Genomic DNA, 27,565 nt, shown 5'->3' with positions numbered 1-27,565 from the left:
GAAACACTCTTCCTAGTCAACAAGTAACAATTTATTTATCTAACTCTAACTGTGAACAAACGAACTAAATGAATAAACCTCTTCTAACTACTAACTATTCCCGAATAAAGCAAGATTATAATGGTATGCTATTCAAATAAGTACAAGTCCCACTTACATAAAATAAAACTTTTTTAAAAATTGGAATTTAGTCTCTCAAAACATTCCGGAATGCTCTATGTCTTCTCCAATGAATCCTTCTGTCAGGAACGCCTTCTCCATCAAATTATTTTGTCAGGAACATTAATTATTTGTGCCATAGGTATTTTTAATTTAGATGAAGCTTATTCTAAGCCTTGGAGAGTTTTGTGAGAGCAAGTCTTTCTTTCTTTTAGAGCTGAGAGCTGTTGTCTGGGCAGATGACAGTTGGCTCTCCCTGATTTTCCAAATGCCCTCATCTTTTATACCCTTGATGACATATAAATTTCTTACAATAGGATTGGTCTGATGTTGTCAAAACCGTCAGATTTAAATTTAATTGGCTTTTGATATCTGAGGGCCTGGTTTAAATTAATTGGCAAAATTTGAAAACCTATTGACTTGGTAAAAATGTTGCTTTGCCTGCTAACAACATAGCCTTTCGATACAAATGTTTCAATTCAGGTGCTCTGTGCACCTGCAAACTCACAGGGCATCCTTCTTTGAATCTCTAAGCATAGAAAAAACACATTGTCTTTTAAAGGGACCACGCTCTGCTTTCCCCATAGCATTTCACAAACACCAACAATACAACAAACACCAACATTTTACAAATACCAAACTCTAACATCCTGCCTTCCAATCCATAAGTCTCTACCTAAATTCGTGATATGGCTACAACATACGTGTGCACCACTGCAGAAGTATCATAGAATAAACAGATCTAAATAGTCCTAAATCATTGTTTAAATAAATGCTCCATGGTGTTGATTCATCCAGCAGTGAATAGTAGTGAACCATTTGATGACGGACTGGATGATTAGACTCCACAAACGTCCCCATCCTTTCTGGGAGAGCAGAGCTTTTCAGTGCATAAGTTGTGGGTGAAACATTGACAACCATCTTTCACCTGAAATGGCAAGTTGATGATCCATCTCAACTTCCTATATCACAGATACAAGTCTTGACTTAATTAAATCCCTGTAATATCTAGAAATGGCTGAATGTACCAAGTATTCATTAAGCAAAGCATTGGAGGCTGTCTTCAATAGTGCTGTCGAATAGGATTATTCAGCAATAATATGTTCATTAATGCTTGGTTTGAGTTATGCCAGAACTACTTGACTCATAATTTTATTTGACCACTTGTCCAAGAATGTGAAAAAGAGCTGAATTCTAGAGCTGAGAGGAGTACAACTGCTTTTAGCATCAACCCAGGATTTGACCAAGTTTAGCATTAAAGAACCCTGGTAAAAGTGAAGTAACTAGAAATCCAGATCAATGTTCTACATTGTTTGGAGTTATAACCAACAAAGATAAACGTTGTTATGGTTTTTGGAGGCCATTTTTGCTCAGTTCCAGGACATCACTGCAAGAGTTCCTCGAGGCTGTGTGCTGTGAGCAACCACCTTCAGAAGCTTCACCAATGTCCATTCCTCTATTATCCCGCCTCATAGTGAAACAATCTCATCCCATGTATAACAACAGCTTATAACATCAAAGTTGGTCTGATTAGTGACCAGGGGCATTTGTGCCACATAAATATAGGTATACAGAAGTGCAGGAATGACTATCTCCAACAAGAGTGAATCTAACCGTCTCTACCTGATGTTCAATGACAATAACATTGCTGAAGTACAACTCGTCATCAACATCCTGGGAGTTACCATTCAGCAGAAACTGAACTCAACTAGGCTATTGAATGCTGTGGCTTCAATAGCAGGTCAGCAGTTGACAATTCTGTGTAACTCGCATCCTGATTCTCCAAAGTAGGCTTACTATCCAGGGGAACAAATCTCCACATCTCCAATAACACTTTAAGAACTTGACACTATCCAGAACAAAACCAATGGGTCTGTTTGATTGGTACCCATTTATGACCTTAAATATTCGACTATTGACAATACACAATGGCAGCAGTGTGTACCATTGACAACTCATCAAGGTTCCTTCAACAGCACCTTCCAAACCACTGATTGCAACCACCCAGAACGAAAACAGCTGATGAATGGGAATACCACATGAATGTTTATTTTCATCTCACATTCCTCCCTGAGAACTATATCTCTGATCAATCAATGGTGTTGCATCAAAATTCTGGAATCTCCCTCCAAATAGCACTACACCGACACCACATGGACTGCCACAGTCCAAGAAGGTGGCTCACCACCTCCTTCTTGTGGGCAATTAGGGATTGGCAATAAATGTTGACCTTGCCAGTGATGCTCATTTCCCATGAATGAAGAAGGAAAACAGTCCGAATGGGAAGTTGAAGACAGTGGAGATGATAATTAATTTGCCATGCAAGCTCAGCATATGTGAAAATACCTTCTGTTTAGACTGTGTCATACAGATACAGTGAGAAAAATTGTGTTTCATCAACAACTGCTTCCTCTTTAGGCGCATTGACCAATTGTTTAGACTGATTTGACTTTTAGTTCTTGTTGCAGACATCTTTAAACTTAAGATCGTGCTGCATGTCTTCTGTAGCTAGTGACATGATGATCTAGTTGTGTAAAGTGTATCAGAACTTTACTTAAGTTTGCTGATTGTGCATGACCTGATTGTGGTGGCAACATGTTCTTTGTTACGTTTCTCATAAGGTTAGTCATTTGGGATATCCCATTGTTTTAGCCTTGACCACAGCAGAATTTGAACCAGTCTTATTGGCCCTTACAATGAAGGCTGCTACATAATTATGCTCACTGTCAGAGAAATGAACATTAATGTATATGATTCAGAATCTGTGATCACAGACCAGCACCACATTGATAGAGCAGAATCTTCTTATCTGTTTATGTAAGTGAGTGCATGGGTTAAGGATTTATCTGACCACTTGTGTACCACCAATTATTTCCAACACCTGAGGGAATCTTGCCAAATACTCAGAGTACAGAGTTCTCTTATTATTTTGTCTTTTTTTTTGTGGAAATATTAGTAAATGCCACTTATGTACTGCAAACAAAAACATTTGGCAGGTCACACAAAATCTGTATGTTTAAACAGTATACATTGTTACTTTGTATCAGTAGGAGTAGTATATGTAAGGAAGCTTACATTTTATAAACATGTACTTGATCACTCCCTGCCAAGAATGCACCGTGTGTATAGTTCTAGTTGTAGAGTTGGCTAAAATGCTGAGGTATACCATCCAAACAGTGAATGTTAGTAAGCTATTTAACTGTGAAAGACATCACAGCCAGAGTCGATCTTGACTGAGCCAAATGTACTATGTAACTTTGGCCTCTGTACTGTAAGAAGCAATTGCATCCAGTTTTTGATTCTGTACCTAAAGAACTTAGAACGAGTTGGACCGAAGGGTCTGTTTCCATGCTGTATAACTCTATTACTCCAAGTCATAGAATCCGTACAATGTGAAAGTAAGTCATTTGTCCTATCAAGTCCACATTGGTCCTCCATGCAGCATCCCACCCAGACTCACAATCTTACCCTATCCCTGTAAGCCTGCATTTCCCATAGGTAATCCAGATGCACATCCCTGGACACTAATGGGCAATTTATAATGGCCAATCTACCTAACTTGCATATCTTTGGAGGATGTGGGAGGAAACTGGAGCACCCAGAGGAAACCCACGCAGACATAGGAAGAATGTGCAAAATCCACATAGACAGTCATCCGAGGGTGGAATTGAACCTGAGTCCTTGTGTTAACCACTGTGCCAGTGTCCCATCCCATCGTTGTTGTGTGCTACAAAGCCATTTGACCCATTGGGTCTGCACTAGCTCTTTGTGAGCATTTTGACTCAAAGTCAGTCTCCTGGGTTTTCTATGTAATCCTGAGGGTTGTTGCTATTTAACTAACCTACCAATGTCCACTTTGAACAAGGGAAAAAATTACATGATGAACCAGCTGTACTTTCTGTTTGCTTTTAAAAACAGCAAAAGCTCTGAACAGTTTGGTAATCTGCAAGAAGGCTCCGGCTGTTAGCAACAACTTGCCTTAAAAGCCTCTGCGTCTTAAGCTGCAGTTACTCGGATGTAGTGAGAGAGCTAATCCTCTGTAAATCCATTGCCGGGGAGAGGAGGGCCCCAGCTACTTCTAGCTGGATTTTGTAGCCCATCAACTGTCACATGCAGCGGCACATGGCTGGGGAAAAGGCACATTCTCTTGGGGGTGGGATTGGCTTTGTCTCTATCTTCCCTCTCAGCTTGGATGCCAGGTCTCCTATGCTGTGGTGAAGGCTAGTAGCAGGGAAGTGCAAGTGAATGTGAGTGATATCCAAGAAGGTTACAGTCATCTCCCAAGAAATTAAAAAACTGTGAGACACGTGCTTTAAACAGCAGCCTTTCACTTAGCCATGGTCGAGCTCTCACCAGTGAAAAACATCACAAGGGATGAGTTTCACTGAAGGAGCTCTGTCTGCTGTGAGCTTGTCTTGTTCACCATTGTTAAGGCAAAAATGCACATTTGAAACAATACAATGCTAAATGCCATACCCTACAACTTGCAAAGGATTCCCTGGACATGTTCAAATCTGACCAGGTGAAAGCTGGCAAAGGGTGCATTGATGCTGGGATGCCAGTTGTTTTTTGGGAGCAATTTTGCTTCCCACATCCACCAAAATCTGTCTCCACTTGCCTGTGAAAGCATCCATCCTCATAATAAAATAACATTGACGGACTTAAAATGAGACAGCATTTGCTGGACTTGGTTGGCAATTCAAGGATGCAAGTCTAAAGAGTCTGATTTAGAAAATGGCATTATAAAAATGATTTAGCGGGAAGGGACTAGTCATTGTAGGCAGATTTTAATCCTGACCATTGTGATGTGAAATATCCAGCAGGTCCCACTCAATCCCAGGAGAGTTCGCAAATCACACTTCAAGTTGCAGGAAAACTTTCTGTGACTAATTTGAAGGTAGAACAGAACATGGCAGGTATAAGAAACACACCTGCTCATGGTGTGATGTCAATTCGGTTTGTTGATAAGTCAGTTGGATCAATGTGTTTTGATCCCACTAAATTTTAAAGGTGGCTCACACATTGAACAGGAGTTGCATGAGTTTCTTATATCTCCTGTTTGCTATCTTTTTGAGTTTGACAGCAACCTTCAGGGTTGGTTGGTGAATTAGGTAGTGTCCTAAGCGGTGGTGATGAGGGTGTCCCTCATTGTCAGGCACCTTGTGCTTCTTTTTTTAACTTTAAGTTGCTTTTGTTGTGAATGTGTACTCCAAAGAACAGAAAGACTGGAGCTTAGAACTGGATGACTTGGCCTCTTGTCTCCTCCCAGCTCAAGGTGCTTGCACCTCTTAATGGCCAGCATTCTCTTTGATTGACAGTTAGGCTCCATACATTCCAGTCTCTGCACAATCCTCTTTTTGGTCTTAGAATTTTTTTTCAAACTATTTGCTTTTTCTTTCCACCATAATCATCCTGCATCTTGTCAGAATACTTCTTACCTTGTGCATATAAGGAACCTTCCCCTTCTTGGACCCTATTTGGCTAGTACCTGCGTTATTTCTTGCAGTACATCTTCCAGGTCTTTGGTATGTTGACTATCTTGTTGACTCCAAGCATCTGCTTGATGGAGGGATCCACCAGTGTGAGTGGCATCTGCTGCAGACCAGCCTCATCTCTCAGTGACCCTTCTTCCCCATCAACCCCAACCTGCACTATCTCAGCTAAGTCATAGTATCTTGTGAAGATTCTGGAGATCTACTGGCAGCTGCCATTGTTCACAGTGGTGCTGCCAGCCTCTAATTTAATCAGCAGCTTTAATGGGTAAGATTTCTATTGCCTTGGTTCTAACTCACAGCGAAAGCCCAAGGCTTGGCCAGTTCAGTCCTTGATGCGTACTTAATTTGGTTCATCTATATCAAGGAAGCAGATTTCCTCTCAGTTCTTCGCATCAGAAGTATTAAATCCAATCCAGTATTGGTATTTTAGCTATCTATATAAAAATCCCTCCTGGAAAATGAATACATTGCTTACTTTTGTTTGTTTGACTCCCAGAACTTGGCCCTCACTTCAGCGTTCCTGTGTTCCTGTTGAAACCTAAAAATATTCCCTGAACTTTGATCTCTGACCTTAAACTATGCAATATTGGATTATGACAGTTGATCATTTGAAAAATACACAATGAAAACATTTCCTTCCACAACAACAATGAAAAGTTATTCATTTTTCAGACATTAAATAAACTAGTTGAAATCATACAGTGAATTCTTTGTATAATTTGCTGTGGAGACCGGTGTTAATGATTAGAAAATCTACTGCAGGGTGAAGTAAGATTTCCTGATAAAACAGTGAAATTAATTAATTAGAAGCAAGATTAACATCCACTTGATGTTTCTTCCAAAGTTACTCATATTGCTTTTCAACCATTATTAAAATCACAAATTTAATCATGCAAAATACTCAGGAACAGAAGAACCTGTTGAGTGATTGTGTTGTACAGAGGATAACGTAGTCCATTCTTTCGTATAATTAATGTTAACGCAATTAAAATCTTATTGACTTTGAAGAGAAATGCATTTGTGGTACTTTAGCATCTTTCCAGACCCAGAGTGACAGAGGGCGTATTGCAAATGATTAAGAACTGGAAATGTCTGATATGGGATTGACTCTTCCAGCATCTTAAATTGAATATATTGAGTTTGTAGAACACATGTATATTAGACAATGAGTGTTCAAGAGCTGAGTTTCTTCAAGGTTCAACCTCCTGCAGATTGAAAGTTTTATCAGACATCTTTGGTCACTACTGTTGGACTTCCATTTTCCAGTGATACTGAAACAGTGCAATGTGTTACAAGTTAGGAACAGATGAACAGATCTCCATTTGATTGAAGGATTTGTTTTTATTTGCCCATAATGCCAAGGTTGAAAGAACTAAAGAAAGGATAAAGGTAAATCAGGAAGTAGTGGTCAAATGTTCAAATTGTGCATTTTTCATATGATCAACCCAATCTTGAATAGTATAAGGTCATCGAGCAAAGGCCAGGGAATATTTTTGGGGTCTCAATGGGAAGACAGGGATGTTCACGTGAGAACCAATTTCTGGGAGTCAAGCTCACAAAAGTAAGTAAGGTATTCATTTTGAGGGAGGGAATCAGAATCAGATAGCTGAAATCCCAATATTAGGTTGGATTTAATATTTCCTAGGAGCTTGGATTTTAGAAGCCAGAAGATGATACGGATGAAAGCTAGCCCAATGGAGACCATTGCAGCTTGTCATAAAAGCATATCCGGTTCACTAAGGTCCTTTAAGGGAAGGAAATCTGTTATCCTGGTCTGTCCTACATGTGACTCCAGATCCATAGTAATATGCAGTTGACTCTTAACAACCCTCTGGGTATTTAGGGATGGGCAGTAAATGCTGGCCTAAACAACAATGCTCACATCCTGTCAATGAATAAAAAGAGACTGAGGGGTGTAAGGGACTCCACAGTTCTGATACCTGTGAGGAATTCAATTAATGTAGGATGGCATGTGGTATTTCTTGGTTTTGTTAAGGTAGAGATGGGGAAAGCATGTGGATGATTTAGAACAAACTAACTAATTAATAAAGGTGGAAAATGCTAAGAAATTCTGAGTGGGAACAGTGAGACACATCAATGGAAAGGCAATGGTCTGAGACCAAAATGTAAAGAGTGAAATAACCAAGATTTTGTCACAGCAGTCAAAGACCTCCAAACAAATGAGAAAGTATTCAACACTTAGGTGATTTTCAGTTAGCTCTGTACAGAATTATAAAGTAGTCTTGCACTACTTAGTTTCATATCAGGAGTAGGAGAACTCCTGCCAATGCAAAGAAAAGTTTAAACAGCAACAGATACAAGACTCAAACCTAAACCAAAAATACATTTGAGTCCTTACACTTTTATGAAGGAAACACCTGGAAATGAATTTCAGAAAACTTGTACTTTGCTGATCCCAAACTTTCTCGCCTAACAAAAATATTTTGCAACAAGCAAACCCTGGCAAACATTTGTCCCAAGTGATAGCTCAATAATTGTTCATTGTTTGAACTGAGGCAGGCAGGTTTGTCAGTTGTCCCGACTGGGACTGAACCTAATTTATTTTGTTGAGGAGCAGGAATGTATTTGCTTTGCATTTTGTCACAAAGCAGATTTTCATGCTGTTTTGTCTCTCACCCCTCTTTTATATTGTTGGATTTAATTTGTGATACACTAGAAGTGAGATCAGTCTTCCTGGGAGCCAACAGAAGGAAAACGATGGCCTCGGACAGTGTCCCCGGCCGAGCACTCAGATCGTGTGCGGGCCAACTGATGGAAGTATTCACCAACATCTTCCACCTCTCCCTCCTACAAGTTGAACTCCCCGCCTTCTTCAAGAAGACCACGATCATCCGAAATGCTTTGAGAGGCTGGTCATGAGCCAGATCAACTCCAGTCTCCCAACTTGCTTCAATCCCCTACAGTTTGCCTACAGACATAACATATCCATAGAAGATGCCATATCCCTAGCCCTGCACTCATCCCTGGAACATCTGGACAACAAAGACACCTACATCAGACTCATGCTCATTGACCCACAGCTCTGCCTTCAACACCATAATCCCCGTTCCAGACTGATCTCAAAATTGCATGACTTTGGACTCAACTCTGCCCTCTGCAGCTAGATCCCCAGCTTTCTGACCCAAAGGACACAATCAGTGAGGATGGGTGCACCTCCTCCACAATAACACTCAACACTGGAGCCCCCCAAGGATGTGTCCTCAGTCCCCTACTGTACTCCCTGTACACTGACGACTTTGTCTCAAAATTCTGAACAAAAGCTATCTACAAGTTTGCTGACGACACCACTGTAGTAGGACAGATATCTAACAATGACAAGTCAAAATACAGAAGGGAGATAGAGGGCTTGGTGACGTAGTGCAATGAAAACAATCTGTCTCTCAATACCAATAAAGCTAAAGGATTATTCATCAACTTCAGAAAGGAAGGAGGAGAACACACCCCCATCTGCATCAACGGAACTGAGGTTGAGAGAGTGAGAAGTATCAAGTTCCTTGGAGTGACGATAACCAATGACCTGTCCTGGACTTCCCATGTAAATGTGACTGTCAAGAAGGTATATGTCCGGCTGCATAACGGCCTGGTATGGCAACTGCTCTGCTCAGGACTGTAAGAAACTGCAGAAGGTGGTGTGCGCAGCCCAGATCATCATGGAAGCCAACCTTCCTTCCATGACTCTATTTACATGGCTCTCTGTCACAGAAAGGTGGCCAACATCATTAAAGACCCATCGCACCCTGGTAATGACCTCCTACAACATCTTCCGTCCAACAGAAGATACAGAAGCATGAACACGCACACACATACAAGCAGGTTCAGGAACAGCTTGTTTCCGGCTATTATCAGACTGTTGAATGGAATCTAGCCTCATGCAATGTAACCTGTATGCCTCTAAGTCTCTTTGATCTGTACATCCTTTGCTCGCTGTGATCTGCCTGTATTGCTCGCAAACAAAGTTTTTCACTGTATTTCAGGACACGTGATAATAAATCAATCAATGTACAGAATCGCAATGTAGGGTTTGCACAGAGTTTGTTTCTTTATTTTTCTGTTTTGTACCTCAGATTCCGTACCTGAGATGGCGTCATAAGTGGCGATTTGTAAACTTTTCACTGTACTCATGTGAGTACATGAGACAATAAACCTAACTCAAATTAATTCAAAATACAGTTTGGTTGGCACCTCAGGTGCTGAAACCAGGATGCTGGCAGTAATCACCGTAAATTACTGGGTTTATGGATGTGTACTGGGTTGCCAATAAAGTCTATTAAAGTCTTTTAAATAAGCAAAATTAGGCACATCTCTCTATCATTTTGAGGTGATTTTTAAAAAAAATATCTGTTCTATAACAGAATATTCCAACTCACACAATTCTGCACACTAATGTTAGTCTGTACTGAAGCATATTCCAATGCCTTGTATTTACTTACTGCCAAGTATGATAAAGTTAACATGTTATAAATGAAGGGTTTGTAGCATTGTTACATTCTGCAAATATGTTTCAACCCAGAAAGAGATGGGGAAGACATGAGGTCATATGATCTGTTCTGAATGCTGATGACAGCAAATGAAGTGGTGTGAGTGTTATAAATTATAGGGAATGCCTGATTGTTTTACAGGATAGAGGGTGTGTCACAGAACTCACAACACATTTCATTTGCATCAAGTCTTGCAAAATGTCTTGCCTGAAATAAGAAGGAAGTAATTAGCCCTTGCAAGTTTTGGGTAGGTAGCATAATGACAGTTACTGACCTGAGCTTGGTAGAATGGTCTAAAGAACATGAGTTCAAATCCCATCATGATATTGCAACAATTTAAATTCAGTATATATGATCCAAAATCTTTGGACTGTCATAAAAGTCCAAATGGTTAACTTAGTATCTCTGAGGGAAAGAAACTTGCAACCCACACCTAGTCTGGCCTATGTGTGATACATCTGTCCCACATATATGCTGCAGTTAACTCTGAACTGGTCTCAGAAGTAATCCAGTTATATAAAACTACGACAAGTGAGCCAAATGGATGGTTCACTAGAAATGGGCAATAAACACCACAATTGCCAGTGTCCCCAAGTTCTGAGGATGAAAATTTAAAATTATGCTGCTGTCCTCAAACCATCCAACCAGAGCTATTTAGAAATTGTGAAACATAGTAATTTGAAATGATTAACTGCTCATCATTTTTTTTTCTGAATTTAAGAAGGACAAGATTTTTCAACCTCTGCAATCTCAGCTTCTCTAATTCAATCATGTTGAAATGTATATTGGATTGAAAAATTGTACATAGACTTTAACTGAACTGGTGGTTAGGCGGAGGGGAGAACTTAATGGATACCCATTCCCACCCCACCTCCCCACTGCAGAAAGCCAACAGGGTTGGATCAGATGCCTATTTAATGATACACCCCATTCAGTTTTTGGAAGGATTTTGTCACAAAGCCAATGGATTCTCACCATATCTGACCAAACTCACTTCAGTAATTAACAACTATACCCGTAGTATCTCTCACATCTGATTTCAATTTCTGTTGAACTCACAGCATTTGAAATAGTTAGCAGTCTGTCTAATCCAATCTGTTTCCTGATGGGCGGGTTAGGTTAAAATATCAAAATTATTTAGCTCAGGGCTTTGACAAAAGTTGCAAACTCTGGAACGTTGCTCCAATTTTAGACACTTTTAAAAATACTTCTTCAATTCTCAAATGGTAATTCAGAACAGCAAAATTTCTTTCAAAATCTGTCAAGTTGATCTTCATTGTTCCAAATTGAACAAACAGACACAGATACATAACTTATATGTTTTCACAGCCTTATATAGTCCCGATGTGCTGAAACGGTTCATTGTTTACTCAGATCTAATCACTGTCCATTGTGCTACAAGTTGAGGGCTGTGTGGAAGGGAATGAATTCACTGACTGCAGAAAATGAAAGGAGAGTTGACTTATGTGACAGAAATGTAACATAAGTACGTCTAATAGTATTCACTTTAATCTTAGCAGTGATTTTTAATTGAAATATCAATGCAGGTTGCCTAATTAAGGCTCTTGATTAATGCATAGTAGATTTATGAATTCTATACCCCAATTACAGGACCCTACAATGCCATGGAAAATGATGGGCTGAAGTTTACTAGCCCATCTCTTATTTTTTAGCGATGTCCAAGTTGCATGGAGTTTTTGGAGGGTTTTCTTTCACACCGTATCTTACCAAACTCTCCTCTTTAATTACCAACCACACCCATAATATCTCTCATTTTTGACTTCAGTCGTCTCTCACTATATGCATTCCCAGAACAACATGACATCCAGAGCATATCCCAGAATTCACCAGCGTGCTTTGCGGCCATGCCATCTTTAAAGTTTGTGCACCTAGACCAGGACTGTCAGTTCAGAGCTGCTCTGCATGGTTCCTGACACTTGCCTCAGACGTGGCACACAGGGGTAAATCAGCACCCTGCTTTGTGGATGTAGTCCTGGAGATCCTGTAGATGGGGTGGTGCACACTGGGACTCCTTCCACCCCCAAGGCCGGTATATGGGGGCCATAACACCAGACCTACAGCCTCGACAAAGGTTTCCACCTGGTTTAAAGCATTCTCAGCCATCTGGGGAAATATGCAGCACTGTAGGAAGAATGTTAATTTCCTTCACCATCTCTGCCTGAATAAGTTGCGCCATCATCTCTCTGACAGCTAATACTCACTCTCTCTCAAAGTGTTTACCGACCTCCCACCAAGGCTTATAGTCTTCCATTCTCATTGTTGCCTGCAATATCTTCCCCACTCACTCCCACCCACTCCAACACCACTAAACCTGCATGACATCTCTGCTGCCTACTCACTCAGTTGCTTGGCCCAGACTGGTATTGGACACTGCCTTTGACAGGGTACCATGATATCTTGATGGAAGGCTCATCCCCTTAGACTTGACTGAGGCCTGCTAACAGCAATGAAATGTTCCTAGTCTTGAGTCTGTGCCATGCAACATGGCAAAACAGCAGTAATATGAGCCTGGTAGATCTAGTTGAAGAGCAATCCACTAAAAAACAAGTCAATGCAAGGCAGGGATGTTGCGTGATTCAAAGTCATGCTTGTGTGACATTTACTCACGTCTTTAGTGTTATCCATGGTAATTGTTATACTGACATCTTGACCAGAAAGCTGATAGAAATTGAGGTGCGGCTGAATGCATTATTCCTTATTCTAATGCACAACCTGTTTGAATTTATTCTCTAGTGTTCTTTAATCAGGCAAAAATGTACTGGGCGATGAACTTTTGAACTAAATCACAACGTGGATTGAATAAGAACATAGAATATAGAACAATACAGCACAGGAATGGATCATTCGGCTCATTGTGTCTGTACTGACCATGATGCCATGATGCCAAACTAATCTCATCTCCCTCTATTCCTTGCTTGTTCATGTGTCTGCCTAAATGCCTCTTAGACATGCTATTGTATCTGCTTCGGCCACCTCCCCTGGCAGCACATTGGTACTTATTGGTTATTCAATTTGGGGATATCAATTCAGAACATCTGTACTATGTCAAATTTATTTCAGACTGTCACATATGGTATACAGTTACGAACTGTATAATGAGGCAGGGAGGACCTAAAATAATGCGATAATGAAATATCATAAAATCAATCACATTAATCACCTTACAGGTATCCAGAAGACACAGCAATAACAAAAAATAATTCTTTTGCAAAGATTAAAAAATCAATTTTATGTAAATTATTGCTTTGAGACCGACATCAGTTTCTCAGAAAGGAATGAACTCAACTGAATAACAATAGAATTTCCAGCATAGTCCTTATTCCATAAGTAAGGGGAGACAATGGCCTAAACAAAACTATTAATCCAAAAATGCTGGTAACCTTCTGGGGACCCAGATTCATATCTTACCATGTCAGATGGTGAAATTTGGATTTAATAAATATCTGGACTCTACAACCATTGTCGATTGTTGGAAAATCCATCTGGTTCACTCAGGTCCTTTAGGAAGGAAACTGTCATCCTTACCTGGTTTGGCCTACATGTGACTCCAATGTGGTTGGCACTTAACTGCTGTCTGGGTAATTAGGGATGGATAATAAATACTGGCCTGGCCGGTGATGCCCACATCATGTCAATGAAAAAAGACTGAGTTCAAATCCAAAAATGATAGCCTTTCACAACTGACAGAAGGAAGTTTATTTGAAAAGAGTTTCACTTATGCAAAGGAATGACTAATTTGAATGGAAAGTTATATCACAATCAGCACAGCACACCATTCAGCCCATCATATCTGCCATAGTTTGCCAAGTGACCAATTCAACTTGTTCTGTAGCCCCACCTTCACCCTATGATCCTGCATGTTCTTCCTTTTCAGACTCCGTCTCTTTCGAATGCAGGGATTTATCTACTAACTTTAGTGTATTAAGGAGGGAAAGTAGCAAACTGGCAATTCTATTCTGCTTGAATGCCCTCCTGTCTAGCTAATCTTTTAACTTTCATTTTATAACTTATTTTACTCTTCGCATGTTTGATAATTGCTGACATTCAATACCCTTTCTCATTCTTTCAGTGATGCAAAAGACAGAAAGTCTTAAAAATAAAACGTGCTGCAAACATAACTTCTAATTTCACTAACAAAGACAGGCACCTTAAATTAGAGAATTTTGCCTGTTATAGTAAATGTAATATATGTAATCACAAATAGAATGTGATTGAAAAAGCAAGTGATACAGAAACCAGAAGTTGTCAAACAGATGCAGTTCTCTGCTGGAGACAGCCTTAAATTAAATATATGGTAAATCATATTCTCGAATAACAGCCAAGAAGCATACTCTCCAAACTAATTTGTCAGCATAAGCTCATAAGAAATCAGCGCAAGAGTAGGCCATTTGGCCCATAAATTTTGCTCTTCTATTAAATATAATCATGGTTGATCTGATTGCAGCGTTGATTCTACTTTCCTGCCTGCTACCGCACCCTTAACTCCCTGCAGACCAAAAATCTATTTCATATAGCTTTAAACATATTGAGTGATTCAGCTTCAGATGCTTTCTGTGATAGAAAATTTTAAAGACAAATGACCCTGACCCTCTGAGAGAAGAATGTCCTCCTCACCTTAGTTATAAATGGGAACCCCTTTATTTTTACAGTGTCCCTTAGCTCTAAATTGCCCCAGCAATACCCTAACAACCCCCCACAGAATCTTACATATTTCAATAAAATCACCTCTTATCCTTCTCAACTTCAGTGAATATATGTCCAACCTGCTTATCCTTTCCTCCTCAGATAACCCCTTTATCCCAAGAATCAGATTAATGAGCGTTCTTCAAGCTGCTTCCAATGCAATATCTCTCCGAAACTACAAAATCAAAAATTGTTCTCCAGGTGTAGTCTTACACTCTAGAAGTTTCACAAAACTGCCGTACTTTTATGCTCCATCCCCTTGTAATAAAGGCCTACATTCCATTTGCCTTCCTAATTACTTGCTCTTCTTGCTTGCTAATTTATTGTGATTGATGGAAAGGTACCCAGATTCCATTGTATGGCAGCATGATTGTCTCTCTCCATTTCAAGTTATAGAAACAGACAGAAACAGACCCTTTGGTCCAACCCGTCCATGCCAACCAGACATCCTAAATTAATCTAGTCCTATTTGCCAGCATTTGGCCCATATTCCTCTAAACCCTTCCTATTCAAATACCCATCCAGATGTCTTTTAAATGATGTTATTGTGCCAGCCTCCACCACTTCCTCTGGCAGCTTCTTCCATACATGCACCACCCTCAGCATAAAAAAGTTGCCCTTTAGGTCCCTTTTAAATCTTTCTCCTCTCACGTTAAACCTATGCCCTCTCGTTTCAGGCTCCACCGCCCCGGGGAAAAGACCTTGTTTATTAACCCTATCCATGCCCCTCATGATTTTATAAACCTATATAAGGTCTCAGCCCTCAGCCTCCGACCCTTCAGGGAAAAGTATCCCCAGCCTATTCAGCCTTTCCCTATTGCTCAAACCCTCCAACCCTGGCAACTTTAAATAATATTCTACTTTTCTATCCTTCTTGCCAAAGTGGACACCTTCACATCTTTCCAAATGATGTTCCATCTGCCAGATATCTGTCTCCTCACTTACCCTGTTTACCCTTTAAAGACTCTTCGCATTCTCCTTACAATTTTCATTCTTCCCGATCATTGTGTTATCAGTAAATTCGGCTACAATACAGTTATTCAGTAAAATAGATCGTGAGTAGTTACCATAACAGATCCCTGAAATATTCTATTGGTTGAAAATGATCTATTTATCATGACTTTTTGTTTCCTGTTAGTTAGCTAATCTTCTATCCCTGCTAAAGCATCACCCCTAACCCCATGAGTGATGTCCCAGCTGCAGGTTTTTGATGCATTGGGACATTTTCAGAATCTTGAAAAGTTTGGAGGATTATAATTTATGAATCCACTGTCTCAGTCACTTATTTTAAGACTTCCAGGGAAAGTGTCAGCCTTCAGTCACATTAATAGTCTTAGTACCTTTAGACCGAAAGATTGTGAATGATATTAAGTTGCTCTCTCCATCTTCTATCCTGTGTTTCCAAAGTTTTTGGATTTTCTTTTGTTTCTTCTGTGGTGAAGACATACAATGTGTTTATTCTAAGTCATTTCCATGACCTTGTTTCCCTTTATTAATTCTCCAATGTCACCTTTTAAGGGGCCAACAATTATTGTTGTTTCTCTGTTTTGTGTACTTGTAGAAGCTTTTACAGTACATTTTCATTTTTTTTACTTTCTCTCACGTTACAACTTCTTCCTTTTTACTAAACCATTCTTTGCTGGTTTGTAAAATTTTCCCAGTTCTTCAGGCTTACAAACAACCTTTGCAATATTGAACAGCTTTTCTTCTAATGTGAAACCATCGTTTTACTTCTTTAGTTTGCAATGAATAGCGTACGCTTCTGTAGGCACTGATTTTCAATGGTTATTTTTGTTGAGAGCTACAAAATATCTCCTAAAATATCTACTACTGCTTTCATTTCTCATAGCTTGTTAACCTTTCATTCCCCAGTAACTTTAACTACTTCTTTGTTCATTCCATTTTAATAGCCTATATTTATATTTCAGATACTAATGTCAAAACAATATTTCTGAATGTTAAACTGAATGTCAAGTTCCATTGTGTTAGGATCACTCTTACCTCAAGTATCATTTTCTATGAAATAATTTATTAATCCTGTATCATTACACATTACTAGATTTGAAATATCATCTTCTCTGTTTAGTTCTAGAATACATTGTTTTATTTTAGAAACTGTCTTGAATACACACAAATAATTAATTACCTACACTACCTTTACCAATCTGTTTTGCCTAATATATGTGCAGTATCTTGCTTACAACCCCCATTATTTCTGAATTCATACTCTGTCCTGCAGCATATCTACTATATGGACCTATAAAATAAATTCTGCCTGTGGCTTATTCCCTTTGCCAAACATTATCTCCACCCAAAGTGATTCTACATTTTTGTTGTCTAAACCAGGATCAGTTCTCAGTGCCTTCCTCATCTCATTCTTGACTAACAAAGCTACCTCACTACCCTTTCCTTTACTGATATCCATCCAAAGTCTCCAAGAAAGTTAGGTGATGATAAAGCAGTTTGGAGATGCTGAGGTCACCTTAATACAAACACATGATGTTGTAAAACTGAATAAATAAATTGGATGTGTGAAGCAGGTAGGCCCCTCTGGGAGGATATTTTGAATCATGGGTTAGGGAGCAGACTTTCCTGTCTGTGGCTCCAAAATGAGCGCATCATCTCTCTGTTGAACTTAACTTGCTGCAGTGAGGCAATCTTAACAAAACATATAATGCAGGAGATAATTTTATCACTGGCAAAATGCTTTGGAAGTCATAAAATCACCCCTTATGTTTTGTTTCTTCATGATGATATCCTTTGGCTGCCTACTTCCATGGACCTGCTAGTTGGTCTGCTTCACATCCAACTCTTGGGAAGATTCTCCATTGGCAGAAATGCCTCAGGAAATTGCCTTGACATGGTATCACTCTCTATCTTCTCAGTCTTCCCACCTCCAAGCCTTCCAGTTTGGAAAATTCAGACCTTGTGTCAACATTCTCCCCTGTGCGCTGAGGAGTGCCAACTCGGTTTCATGCTTGAAACATACAACATTTTTTTGAACCTTTGGTTTTGAGGAATGTATTCTGAGGGATGTTCAGAGAGCATGTCCAATCTCATTACTAACCCAATTCTGAAATCTATTGGGAGTGAGAAGCAGCAATGCTTTTCATTGAACATATCACATAACGGTAATAGGTCCAAATGGGCAGTTCATTGTTGCTGAGATTGTTTTGCTAATTTTCCATGACATGTGTATGATTTTTAGAAGAAAAACTGTCCTATTTTTACATTCTAATATAAATAATGAAAGTGGAGCTATATTAGTGACTGTGTACCAAACTAGATTGTGAAATAATCAAAAGTGCACATTGTCGAACAATGCAGTACATTTTATATGCTGCAAGAGAGAAGATCTTCTAAATAATAATAATGAACAAATAAAAGCGATATTCAGAAATGTGGAAATTTGGACTGCTAACTGTTCTCATACTTGTTTCCCATTAGTTTTTTGATGATGTGTGCCTTTGAAATTAATTCCTGCTGAAACAAATTGCCTCCTATCTCTTACATTACTTTACCTGATCGTTAACTGCATCAAGCACAACAAAAAAAATGCCTCATTTACATTCAGAAGGTCAATGTTTTCTGAGGATTGTTAATCTAAACTTTTTTTTGTGCAGAATAACACAACAATCAGATGATTAAAACCTAGTCTTAACACTCAGGGGAATATTTGTTTCACCATAGGAATAAATAATTCCTTGCAAACATTAATTAAATGCTGTGTGTGCTTAATTTAGAATTCCTAAACATAGCTGTAACAATTTTATAATGGGTGCAGGTAATCAATGCGCTATGATGTTAACTAGCCATTTCTAATATATGTACTGTCAGAAATTGCAATTATTAATTGGAATATGATGAGAAGACCTGGGTATTTTTCTTTAGACTACAGGGTACACAATGAATTAATAAATGGGTCTTTGATCAGGCAGTGTGCTAGTATGCTGTATTTTTAAATCATTGCCTTGTGTATAATTAAACCTTTGGTCACCAATTTAATTCTCATCATTATGTATCTCTTGCATTTCTATATGTCCTACCAGTACAAAAATGATTCATCATCTCACCATCAGAAAATATTGTCAAACTTACCTGGTTTGATTCTCTTTGATGCATACTTAACAAGTGGAGTGAGACTAAATTTCACTAGTTGATATTTGTTTCACTGAAGACAATAAAGTGAATTACAAGCAATGAAGTCACTCCTGCTGTCACTTATTCCTGCACATAGATCTATTAAAATGCCAAATGCAACATTTGTTATGCCTGTCATGGTGCAGTTGCTTATTCTGACCTATGTACAATAAAGAGAATGACTATCACCTACCATTCTTTTCGTGGATCATTGCTTGAGCCAACACTAGTTATTAAACCTTTCTCCAAGGCAGATTCTGATTTATGATGATTGTAAAACTGGTAGCATTTGTTTATGGACACTTTTTTTTAGCTTTGGCACCTTGAGTGCTTTCATTTGCCCTGCTCAGGAATTAATGGCTTATACAGGTAGTTCTGCTGTAACGCGTGTTTCGTTAACACAAGTTAGCTGTAATGCGATTGATGAATAGTGGACGCTGTTTGGATAACGCGTACTTTCTGCTGTACAGGTATAGCAATTTTCTACAGTGACTTCCCTATAATGTGACTTTCTCTGGTGATTTTCTATAGCACGAAGTCACACAAAACCACAGCTATTGCATTATAAGAGAACTACCTGTATGGTCCTTGGATAAATAATGTATTGTACTCATTTGGATTATATTTCTGAAATAGTTCCAAAATTTAGAGGAAGACGACAACTTTGGTTACACCATGACTCTGGAGTAACAGTTTTTCCATTCCTGAGTTCAATCATTGCCTTTTAGAAGTACTATGAATGCAAGTGATTTGAGTTGACAGCATGAAATCAGAAATTGGTTTTCTTTAATAATAATGATTCAATGAACAAGCCTGTATGGAAAAAGAAAGTTCTTATCTGTGACAGCTGTTGGCATCCTTGGAGGCTGCAGGCAGGTCAAGTTTTTGAACAACAACATAATCTGGAAACTCTAGTGAAAATCTGCATGCTTATTATTGAAGAACTGTAGTCAGAGGTCGCAGCTGGAGCTATTATCTTTCACAGCCTGGTTTTGGGATTTTCTTTTTCTGATGAGAATTTTTAATTCTAACTTTAACTTTTGAAAAATATGGATCAAAAATCATTGACAATTCATTTGCTGTGCTGTCGCTGCTTTTGTTGACAAAGTGGATGCAGGGGTGTGTAAGACACTCCCTCAGGCAGAAAGGTCCTATATTTCATCTCTGTGAGTGACTGACAGCCACTGTTTCTCAAATCAGGCCTTTGTCCAAAGGCCACTGAGGCATAGACACTATCTGCTGCTTTACCTCATGAAATATTTAATCCAAGGTCTGCATGTTGGAGCAGATGGGCCACAGTTTGTTTTATTAATCATAGAGAAGCTAGTGGAAGAGACCTTACAATCTAGTCACTCCACCAACTGTTTTATGTAGATAACCAGTATCAGTACTGTCTTAGAGATAGTGGGAACTGACGATCTGGAGAATCTGAGATAACAAGGTGTAGAGCTGGATGAACACAGCAGGCCAAGCAGCATCAGAGGAGCAGGAAGGCTGACGTTTTGGGCCTGGACCCTTCTTCAGAAATGGGGTAGGGGAAGGGGATTCTGAAATAAATAGAGAGAGAGGGGGAGGCGGATGGAAGATGGATAAAGGAGCAGATAGGTGGAGAGGAGACAGACCGGTCAAAGAGGTGGGGATGAAGCCAGTAAAGGTGAGTGTAGGTGGGGAGTTAGGGTGAGGGTAGGTCAGTCCAGGGAAGATGGACAGGTCAAGGAGGTGGGATGAGGCTGGCAGGTAGGAGGTCCTATCCACTCCTTCCATCTCAAGCCCCACTCAAAGAGTGGCAAAATAGAATTAATGTTCACTTTAGTCATCCTTTCACAAAGTACTTTTTTTTATCAACCCAGAAATGAAAAATTCTACTTTTATCACATCCCTGGGCTAACCTTAATGAAAACTAACCTTTTTGAGCAGTAAAGCAAGTTATCATGTTTGCTTGTGTTGCCAGTGGGCCATTCACACAGCCAAGAAATGTCAGCATGAAGCAATTATATTTCTACAGTTCTTTTTTCATTGATATTGCCAACCAAATGCATTAAGTTGAATGTAGAAGTCTGCAGCCGATCAGCTATGAAATCAATGGCCAACTACCCAAAGTAAGAACTGGGCATTTTTAAGTGGAAATTACTCTTTGGCAATTGTCCTTATTCAGTCAGAAGTCACATGACATCAGGTTAGAGTCCAACAGATTTATTTGAAATCACAAGCTTTCGGAGTGCTGCTCCTTCGTCAAGATTTATGTTACTGTTTATTTTGTTTGTCCAACATACATGCAATGTAATTATTCATTTTTAGAAGATTATTAAAATGATTTTGTAATAGCATGTTTCAAATAAATGTGTTCTCTTGTAGTAGTAAGGTTTTTAATATAAAAATATTAATACTTTTGTGTCTGGAAATAAAGCTGCTGTGAGTAAATTATTGAATAAATAATTTACGACATTTAGTCACAAAAAGCAGCAAAATGCAATATTGGTAGGTTCTTATTAATTCTGATGAGGCCCTTCATGGTGGTAAATGAAACTGAATGGAGTAGGGGTTGTTGGTCGCCTCACCTATATAGTCCCTGAAATATTTGTGAACCACTGATTTATGCCATTTTTTCATGGAATCTATCCTGGTCTGTTTGTAACATTATCTGAATGCCTCTTAATTATAATCTAGGGAAGGGGAACAGCAGGATTAAATTGTAATGTAAAACATTATTATGCAGTATTAGCTCTCAATCATGAAGGTGAAACTATCCTGATATTTTGATTGACTATTTTTACTGGTACTGCCTCCTGGTCAATAGTTATCCATCATGGAAAGAGATTCTTTGATCATTATCTCACTATTTTTTGTGGGACTTTGCTGTGCACAAATTAGCTGTGACTATAACTTCAAGTAGCCCATTGATTATAAAGTGATTTGGAATGCACTGATATTGTGAAAGCTGCTAAATAAATGCAAATTTTACTTTGTCAATGATTTCAGAAGACCGTGACCAAAAGCCTTCACAGAGATCAATCATTTGCTGTGTGACTGAAATTCAGAGCTGCTATTAACTTTTACCAGTTCATCGATACTTCAATTACCTTCCCAAGTCTGGAGACTTGCAGCCTTTTCTTGTTACTCAGTCCTTTGATATTAGGGATTGGCATTGTGGCCCTTTGTTACTCCTCTAGGGCATTGACATTACCGTCAGGCATCAATGACATGAAGTAACTGTGGCAAAGCACAATAGAGGTTCAGCTTCAGGCAGCCTCAGATCTGTTTAAAGCTAGCTGCTTCTACAAACAGACAGCTAAGGGATTTGAAAGCTGTTTGACAGGTTAAAAGTTGTTTTAAAGCTACACACTCAATGTTTATCTGCCAAGGGATTGGATATAGAGACATTTTAAACAGAAAGATTAAAACATCAGATGATAGTTCAAAGATACACCTAAAAATTGTTTACTTGCTCCTGTCTAGCCAAATTGCAGAGCTTCAGAGTTTCTTTACAGAGTTAGAAACTCTGATGGTGTTGAACTGTGGACTTAAGTTCTGTCTCATGGGTGCCTTTGTTTTCTCTTTCAGTTCGAGACTTCGTTGAAGATGAATACTTTGAAATTACAGGAATCACAAAAGAACAGGCTGGAGATTATGAGTGCAGTGCATACAATGAGGTGTCATCTGCTGATGTACGAAAAGTAGAAGTAACAGTCAACTGTAAGTGACTGATTTTTTATTGGTTGGTAACTTTTGATGAATTTTGTGACATTCAACATACCAGAATTAACATTGCGAAGAAATATGTGTTTTCTACTTTGACTGTGACCATACCAAGGCTTACTAGAGTAAGCCTAGCACTGGCCAAATCCAGAATAAATCTCCAGAGATAACAAGGTGCAGAGCTGGATGAACACTGCAGGCCAAGCAGCATCAGCAGCATTTTCTGAAGAAGGGTCTAGGCCCGAAACATCAGCTTTCCTGCTCCTCTGATGCTGCTTGGCCTGCTGTGTTCATCCAGCTCTGCACCTTGTTATCTCAGATTCTCCAGCATCTGCAGTTCCTACTATCTCAGAATAAATTTCCATTTGCTTTACTGAAACATCCAAGACTTCAGAACACCCGATCGACAAACCCCACCCTACACCCCTCACCCAAACACAGCCAAGATTTAGTGATCCCTCAAAAGATCCAGGATAGGGAACAAAAGGCTGCTCAGATTTAAAAAAAACATTGCGCTTCTGTTTTTGCTAGCATTCATAATCACCTGCCCAGATAAGGGTGTAGGTCAGAAAACCGATATGTTCCTGTTTAAACAACACTGGAATCATTGTAGAAATGGGCGTTTTAGAATTTCTAGAATTTTCATGCAGACAGCCACATCTCCAACGTTCAGGTGTATATCATGGATTGGAAATGGGAAAATTATAAAAGGTGAGCGAAAATGATGTTACCAACTCCTCATGAAATGCTGTGGCCTAAGCTGATTTTATGATTACTAAAGTGAATGATTGAGAAAAGTAAGTGACCATGAAATAATGTGATTGCTAGGTTGATATTCCTGGCAACTGTTGAGTTGTCAATTGAAGGTAAAGTAGCATAAAGTACACGAGAATAGATAGTCTCCAAAGTAAAGTACCAATCTACTTTGTACAATATTGAAAGATTATCCCCCACAGAGATCCAGAGCTAATTATTAAGATTCTCCCACTGCTTTATTTCACACTTCACAGGCCAGCTCAGTCATCTCTTTAGCTATTTGTAGACTGTTAGGCATGATGTCCTTGAAAAGCATCAAAAATTCTAAAGTGCCAATATTGCTTATTCACCTGTCCTGTGTAATGACTGACGGAACCTACACCTTATTTTATTCATTTTGACAGATTTGAGACTCTGAAGAGGTTTGTACTTTTCAATTGTTTATCAAGTTATATGTGTTTAGTTTGAGAGTTTTATGAGCTTTTCTCTGAATTCCAAATGTTATTGTAGAGCTTGTAAGTTGATTTTTTTCAAGTCAACACTGTGTGAGTTGGGGAAGAGCTAAGGAGATGAGTGGCTTAGGGAGTGAAGTGGAAGTAATAAACTGAGGAGAGTAAATAACATGAAAGGAAGGCAGAAAGAGAGTACAGAGAGGTGGGAGTGAAAGGAGTAGGACCCCTGTAGGACTAGTGAGCTTCATACTTTTCTTGATTTGGAGGAGTTGCTGATTGCAACTGGGTTGATGTTTCTTGGAAGTTAGGTGGGCCTTTTAACCTGGCACCATTGACATCACCCTTACTCCAGCTGCTGTCCCAAAACCAAGTCACGGCTTAGAATTTAAAGATTCTGTCTGCAAACACTGCCAGAATCCAGGCACACCTTGATATTTGGGAAATTCCAGCCATTGTTCCGGTTGGAGATTTCTACACCCGCTACCATTCTGGTCATCTTCTGCTTTTTTCTCTCAGAATTTTTCATCTCTTCTGTCAAAGTTACAGCAGATCAGCTTGAGGAACTCTCAGGAATCCATCCCCATTGAATATAATGCCACTTTTGGCCTTTAAAATGTTGCTACTTTTACACGGTAGCATTTCATTCACAATGGATGCTTGAATATGGAGCAAAGAACCTCTCGTTCGTTACTTCTGGGCTTACAGCTGTAGAGACGTCTTCACAGTGGGACTCAAGCAGCTTTTCAACATCCTCACTCTCCACTTCTTCAAATCCAACTTGCTTTGCAATATCAACACAATGTTCTTTGAATCTGAGGAGGTCCTCTGATGGATCAAAGCCTTTAAAATCTTGGCTAACATGACAGAATTTACAAAATAAAAAGAAAATCACAGAGTACTGTACCTCTCGCAGAAAGCACTTCACGACAAAGTCTGAGAAATGCCAAATGATGCCGGTGCGGAGACCCTTTCGGTGCTAACATTGTGCATGCTCAGGACAAAGCCCGCAAAATGGTCATGTGATGTTCATGTGTACTTCTCTGTGCACCAATGGAACCGTGTTATAGCCAACACAAGTCCTTGTTTTTGCAGTAGCGTTCCCCTATTCATCAGCCGCATTATAGCCAATTCGTTTTGCCGGAACACGCATTATTGCAGAACTGACTGTACAGCTGCAGTCCTAGATTCTAAACGTTATAACTCAGTGTGTCAGCCAGGTCTTTGAAGACCACAAATAGTGATAGGAAATCATAGAATCTTTTTTATTTGAATATAAATGAATAGTTAATATTCTACTTTTGCGTAAGATCAAACATTTGCATTGTGTCTAGAAATAAATCTATCTCTTACGAGCAAATTTGTGATGATTGCTGACTTCCACAAATATTTGCTTACAACAACTTCATCTGCATAATTTGACTAAGATCTCCAACCAGAATTCTTGCTCCGGATTACTATTTGATGTCTGCATGATTCCAATAAGCAGCCAGTTCCACAAAGACCAAAAATGATTCCTTGGACTTCTAAATATCTGTAGCTCAGGTATTTTCACTGTGTAATCCCACTCAACCAAATCATTGGATTCACAGATTGTCACGCTGATTAAATATACATCCATGATCATTCGGGCATGAACTTAGTTCCTACTACTACCATTGCCACTGCCAAATTAAAAGTACAAGTCTTTTCTCAATTGAAGGTCAAGTTTCAGGAATGAGGTTTGAGATGAATTAAATCATTAACTTTTTTTACGATCCAGCCTGCCAGATTCCTGCCTGTTCTGACCAAGAGCTAGTCGGAAATCTGGCCAAACAGAAGCTGCCCGCTAAGTCCATTTAGGAGCAGGTTTGGCTTTTGGGACCATCCAAGAAAGGTCCCAGAATTGCTGGAATCTGTCAGGATTAGAGAGGATGTAAATCTCTGACAAGAGAGGCATAAAGCTTGTCTTGTGGGACATGAAGTTGCATGAGTGCGCTTTCTGGCATTCTCAGACCTCTTCTCCCCACCTCGCTTCCCTTTCCCGTTGTCACTCTTATTTGAAAATCTCCTCTCAGTGAGTTGTTTTAGTTAAAGTTGCAGTTGGCTTGAGGTGATGTCGCTGACCCATTATGTGTGCCACTTCTAGTCTGGCATCCTTGGAAACTAAAGATAAAATCGGTAACAGAAAAACAAGTCAAATCGGTTAAAATATTCCCACTGTGTAATATCATAGAACCATGGAAATGATACAACACAGAAAGGGGCCATTTGGTCCATCATGTCTATGTTGACCATAAGGGGCTGTAACCTGATTTTATTAAGGGTCTCTTGGTTGGGTGTTAAAGCCTGCAAATACTGACAACAGCATCGAGGAATTTTGGGAAGGAGGCATGTGCACAGGTTTTGATATATGGTGCAACCCGATGACTTCCAGACCATTCATTTCTCATTTTATTTACCTAAGAACATCAGATACAGGAGCAGCTTGAGGGAATTCAGCCCCTTGACCCTACTTTACCATTTAGTTCAGTCACGGCTGATCTCATCTTGGCCTCAACTCCACTTTCCTGCCCGCTCTCCAATACCTTTCAACCCATTACTATTTTAAAAATCTGTCTATCTCCTTAAATTTGTTCAATGTCCCAGGATCCACCACACTCTGGGGTAGTGAATTCCACAGATTTACAAATCTTTGAGAGAAATAATTTTACTTTAGCTGTTTTAAATCTGCTACTCCTTATCATGAAAGTACGGTCTCTCCTTCTAGATTGCCCCACATGAGGAAACATCCTTTTGATGTTGACTTTGTCAATCCCCTTTAGCATCATATATACCTCAATTAGATCTCCTTTCATTCTTTGAAACTCCAGAGAGTGTCGCCTAAAGTGGCCAATCTCTCTTCATAAGACAAAGCCCTCAACTCTGAAATCAATCTAGTAAGCCTTCTCTGAACTGCTTCCAATGCAATTGCATCTCCCCTCAAAGAAGGGGACCAAAATTGTACTCAATTACTCCAGGTAGAGTCTCCCTGATGCCTTGTTACAGTTGCAGCAATACTCCCCTACTTTTATATTCTATTCCTTTCACAATATATGCCAAAATTCTATTTATCTTGCATATTACCTACCATACCTACATCCTAGTTTTCTGTGATTCATACATGAGGGTGCCCAGATCCCTCTGCACCAAAGCACTCTTAAGTTTCGCTCTATTTATAGACTAAGTCCCTTTCTTTTCCTCTTAAGTTGCCTTTCTATTTCTCATTTGAGGCTGGTATACTTCCAACTTCTTACTTGTCTTATAAGTACACATCAAAATAAATGAAGGAAATTGCACAAAAATAAATTGAGATCATTTTTTAAAATGCCTCTCAACAAGTTTTCCTAAGTAGAAAGCTCATTGCAGTTTTGTCGTGACATTTTATTTATCCGTTGCTCAGAACTATTTCTTCCACAGTTCTCAGTCTATTGATTGTGTCCACTTTAATGAGTTCTGGAGCTGAGTCAGAGATAAAACATTAATTACGGTACAATATCCAAGCCAACATAAAATTCACAATATCCTGATGTATAGTGCACACTTACCACTTCCCAGAGAGTAAATGAATAAGTTCATGCCCTACATTTAAGTCTAATACCCTTTTTAAGTACCTCCTACTTTTTTATATACCTTCATAATCCTTCCT

At 39.2% G+C, this 27,565-nt stretch overlaps 1 protein-coding gene across 3 annotated transcripts in view; it reads left to right on the top strand.

Moving 5' to 3' along the window:
- Window positions 1–27,565, top strand: part of LOC109934062 (opioid-binding protein/cell adhesion molecule homolog) — a 920,827-nt gene that overhangs the window by 802,626 nt on the left and 90,636 nt on the right. For all 3 annotated transcript variants that reach the window (XM_048615652.1, XM_048615651.1, XM_048615650.1), the window contains exon 4: window positions 22,559–22,690. In XM_048615652.1, the coding sequence (XP_048471609.1) occupies window positions 22,559–22,690 (132 nt within the window). The remainder of the gene's footprint in view (window positions 1–22,558; window positions 22,691–27,565) is intronic.

The sequence above is a fragment of the Rhincodon typus genome, chromosome 32, assembly GCF_021869965.1.
Source record: "Rhincodon typus isolate 14 chromosome 32, sRhiTyp1.1, whole genome shotgun sequence".
Classification (NCBI taxonomy): Eukaryota; Metazoa; Chordata; class Chondrichthyes; order Orectolobiformes; family Rhincodontidae; genus Rhincodon; species Rhincodon typus.
This window is presented reverse-complemented; position numbering and strand designations above follow the sequence as displayed.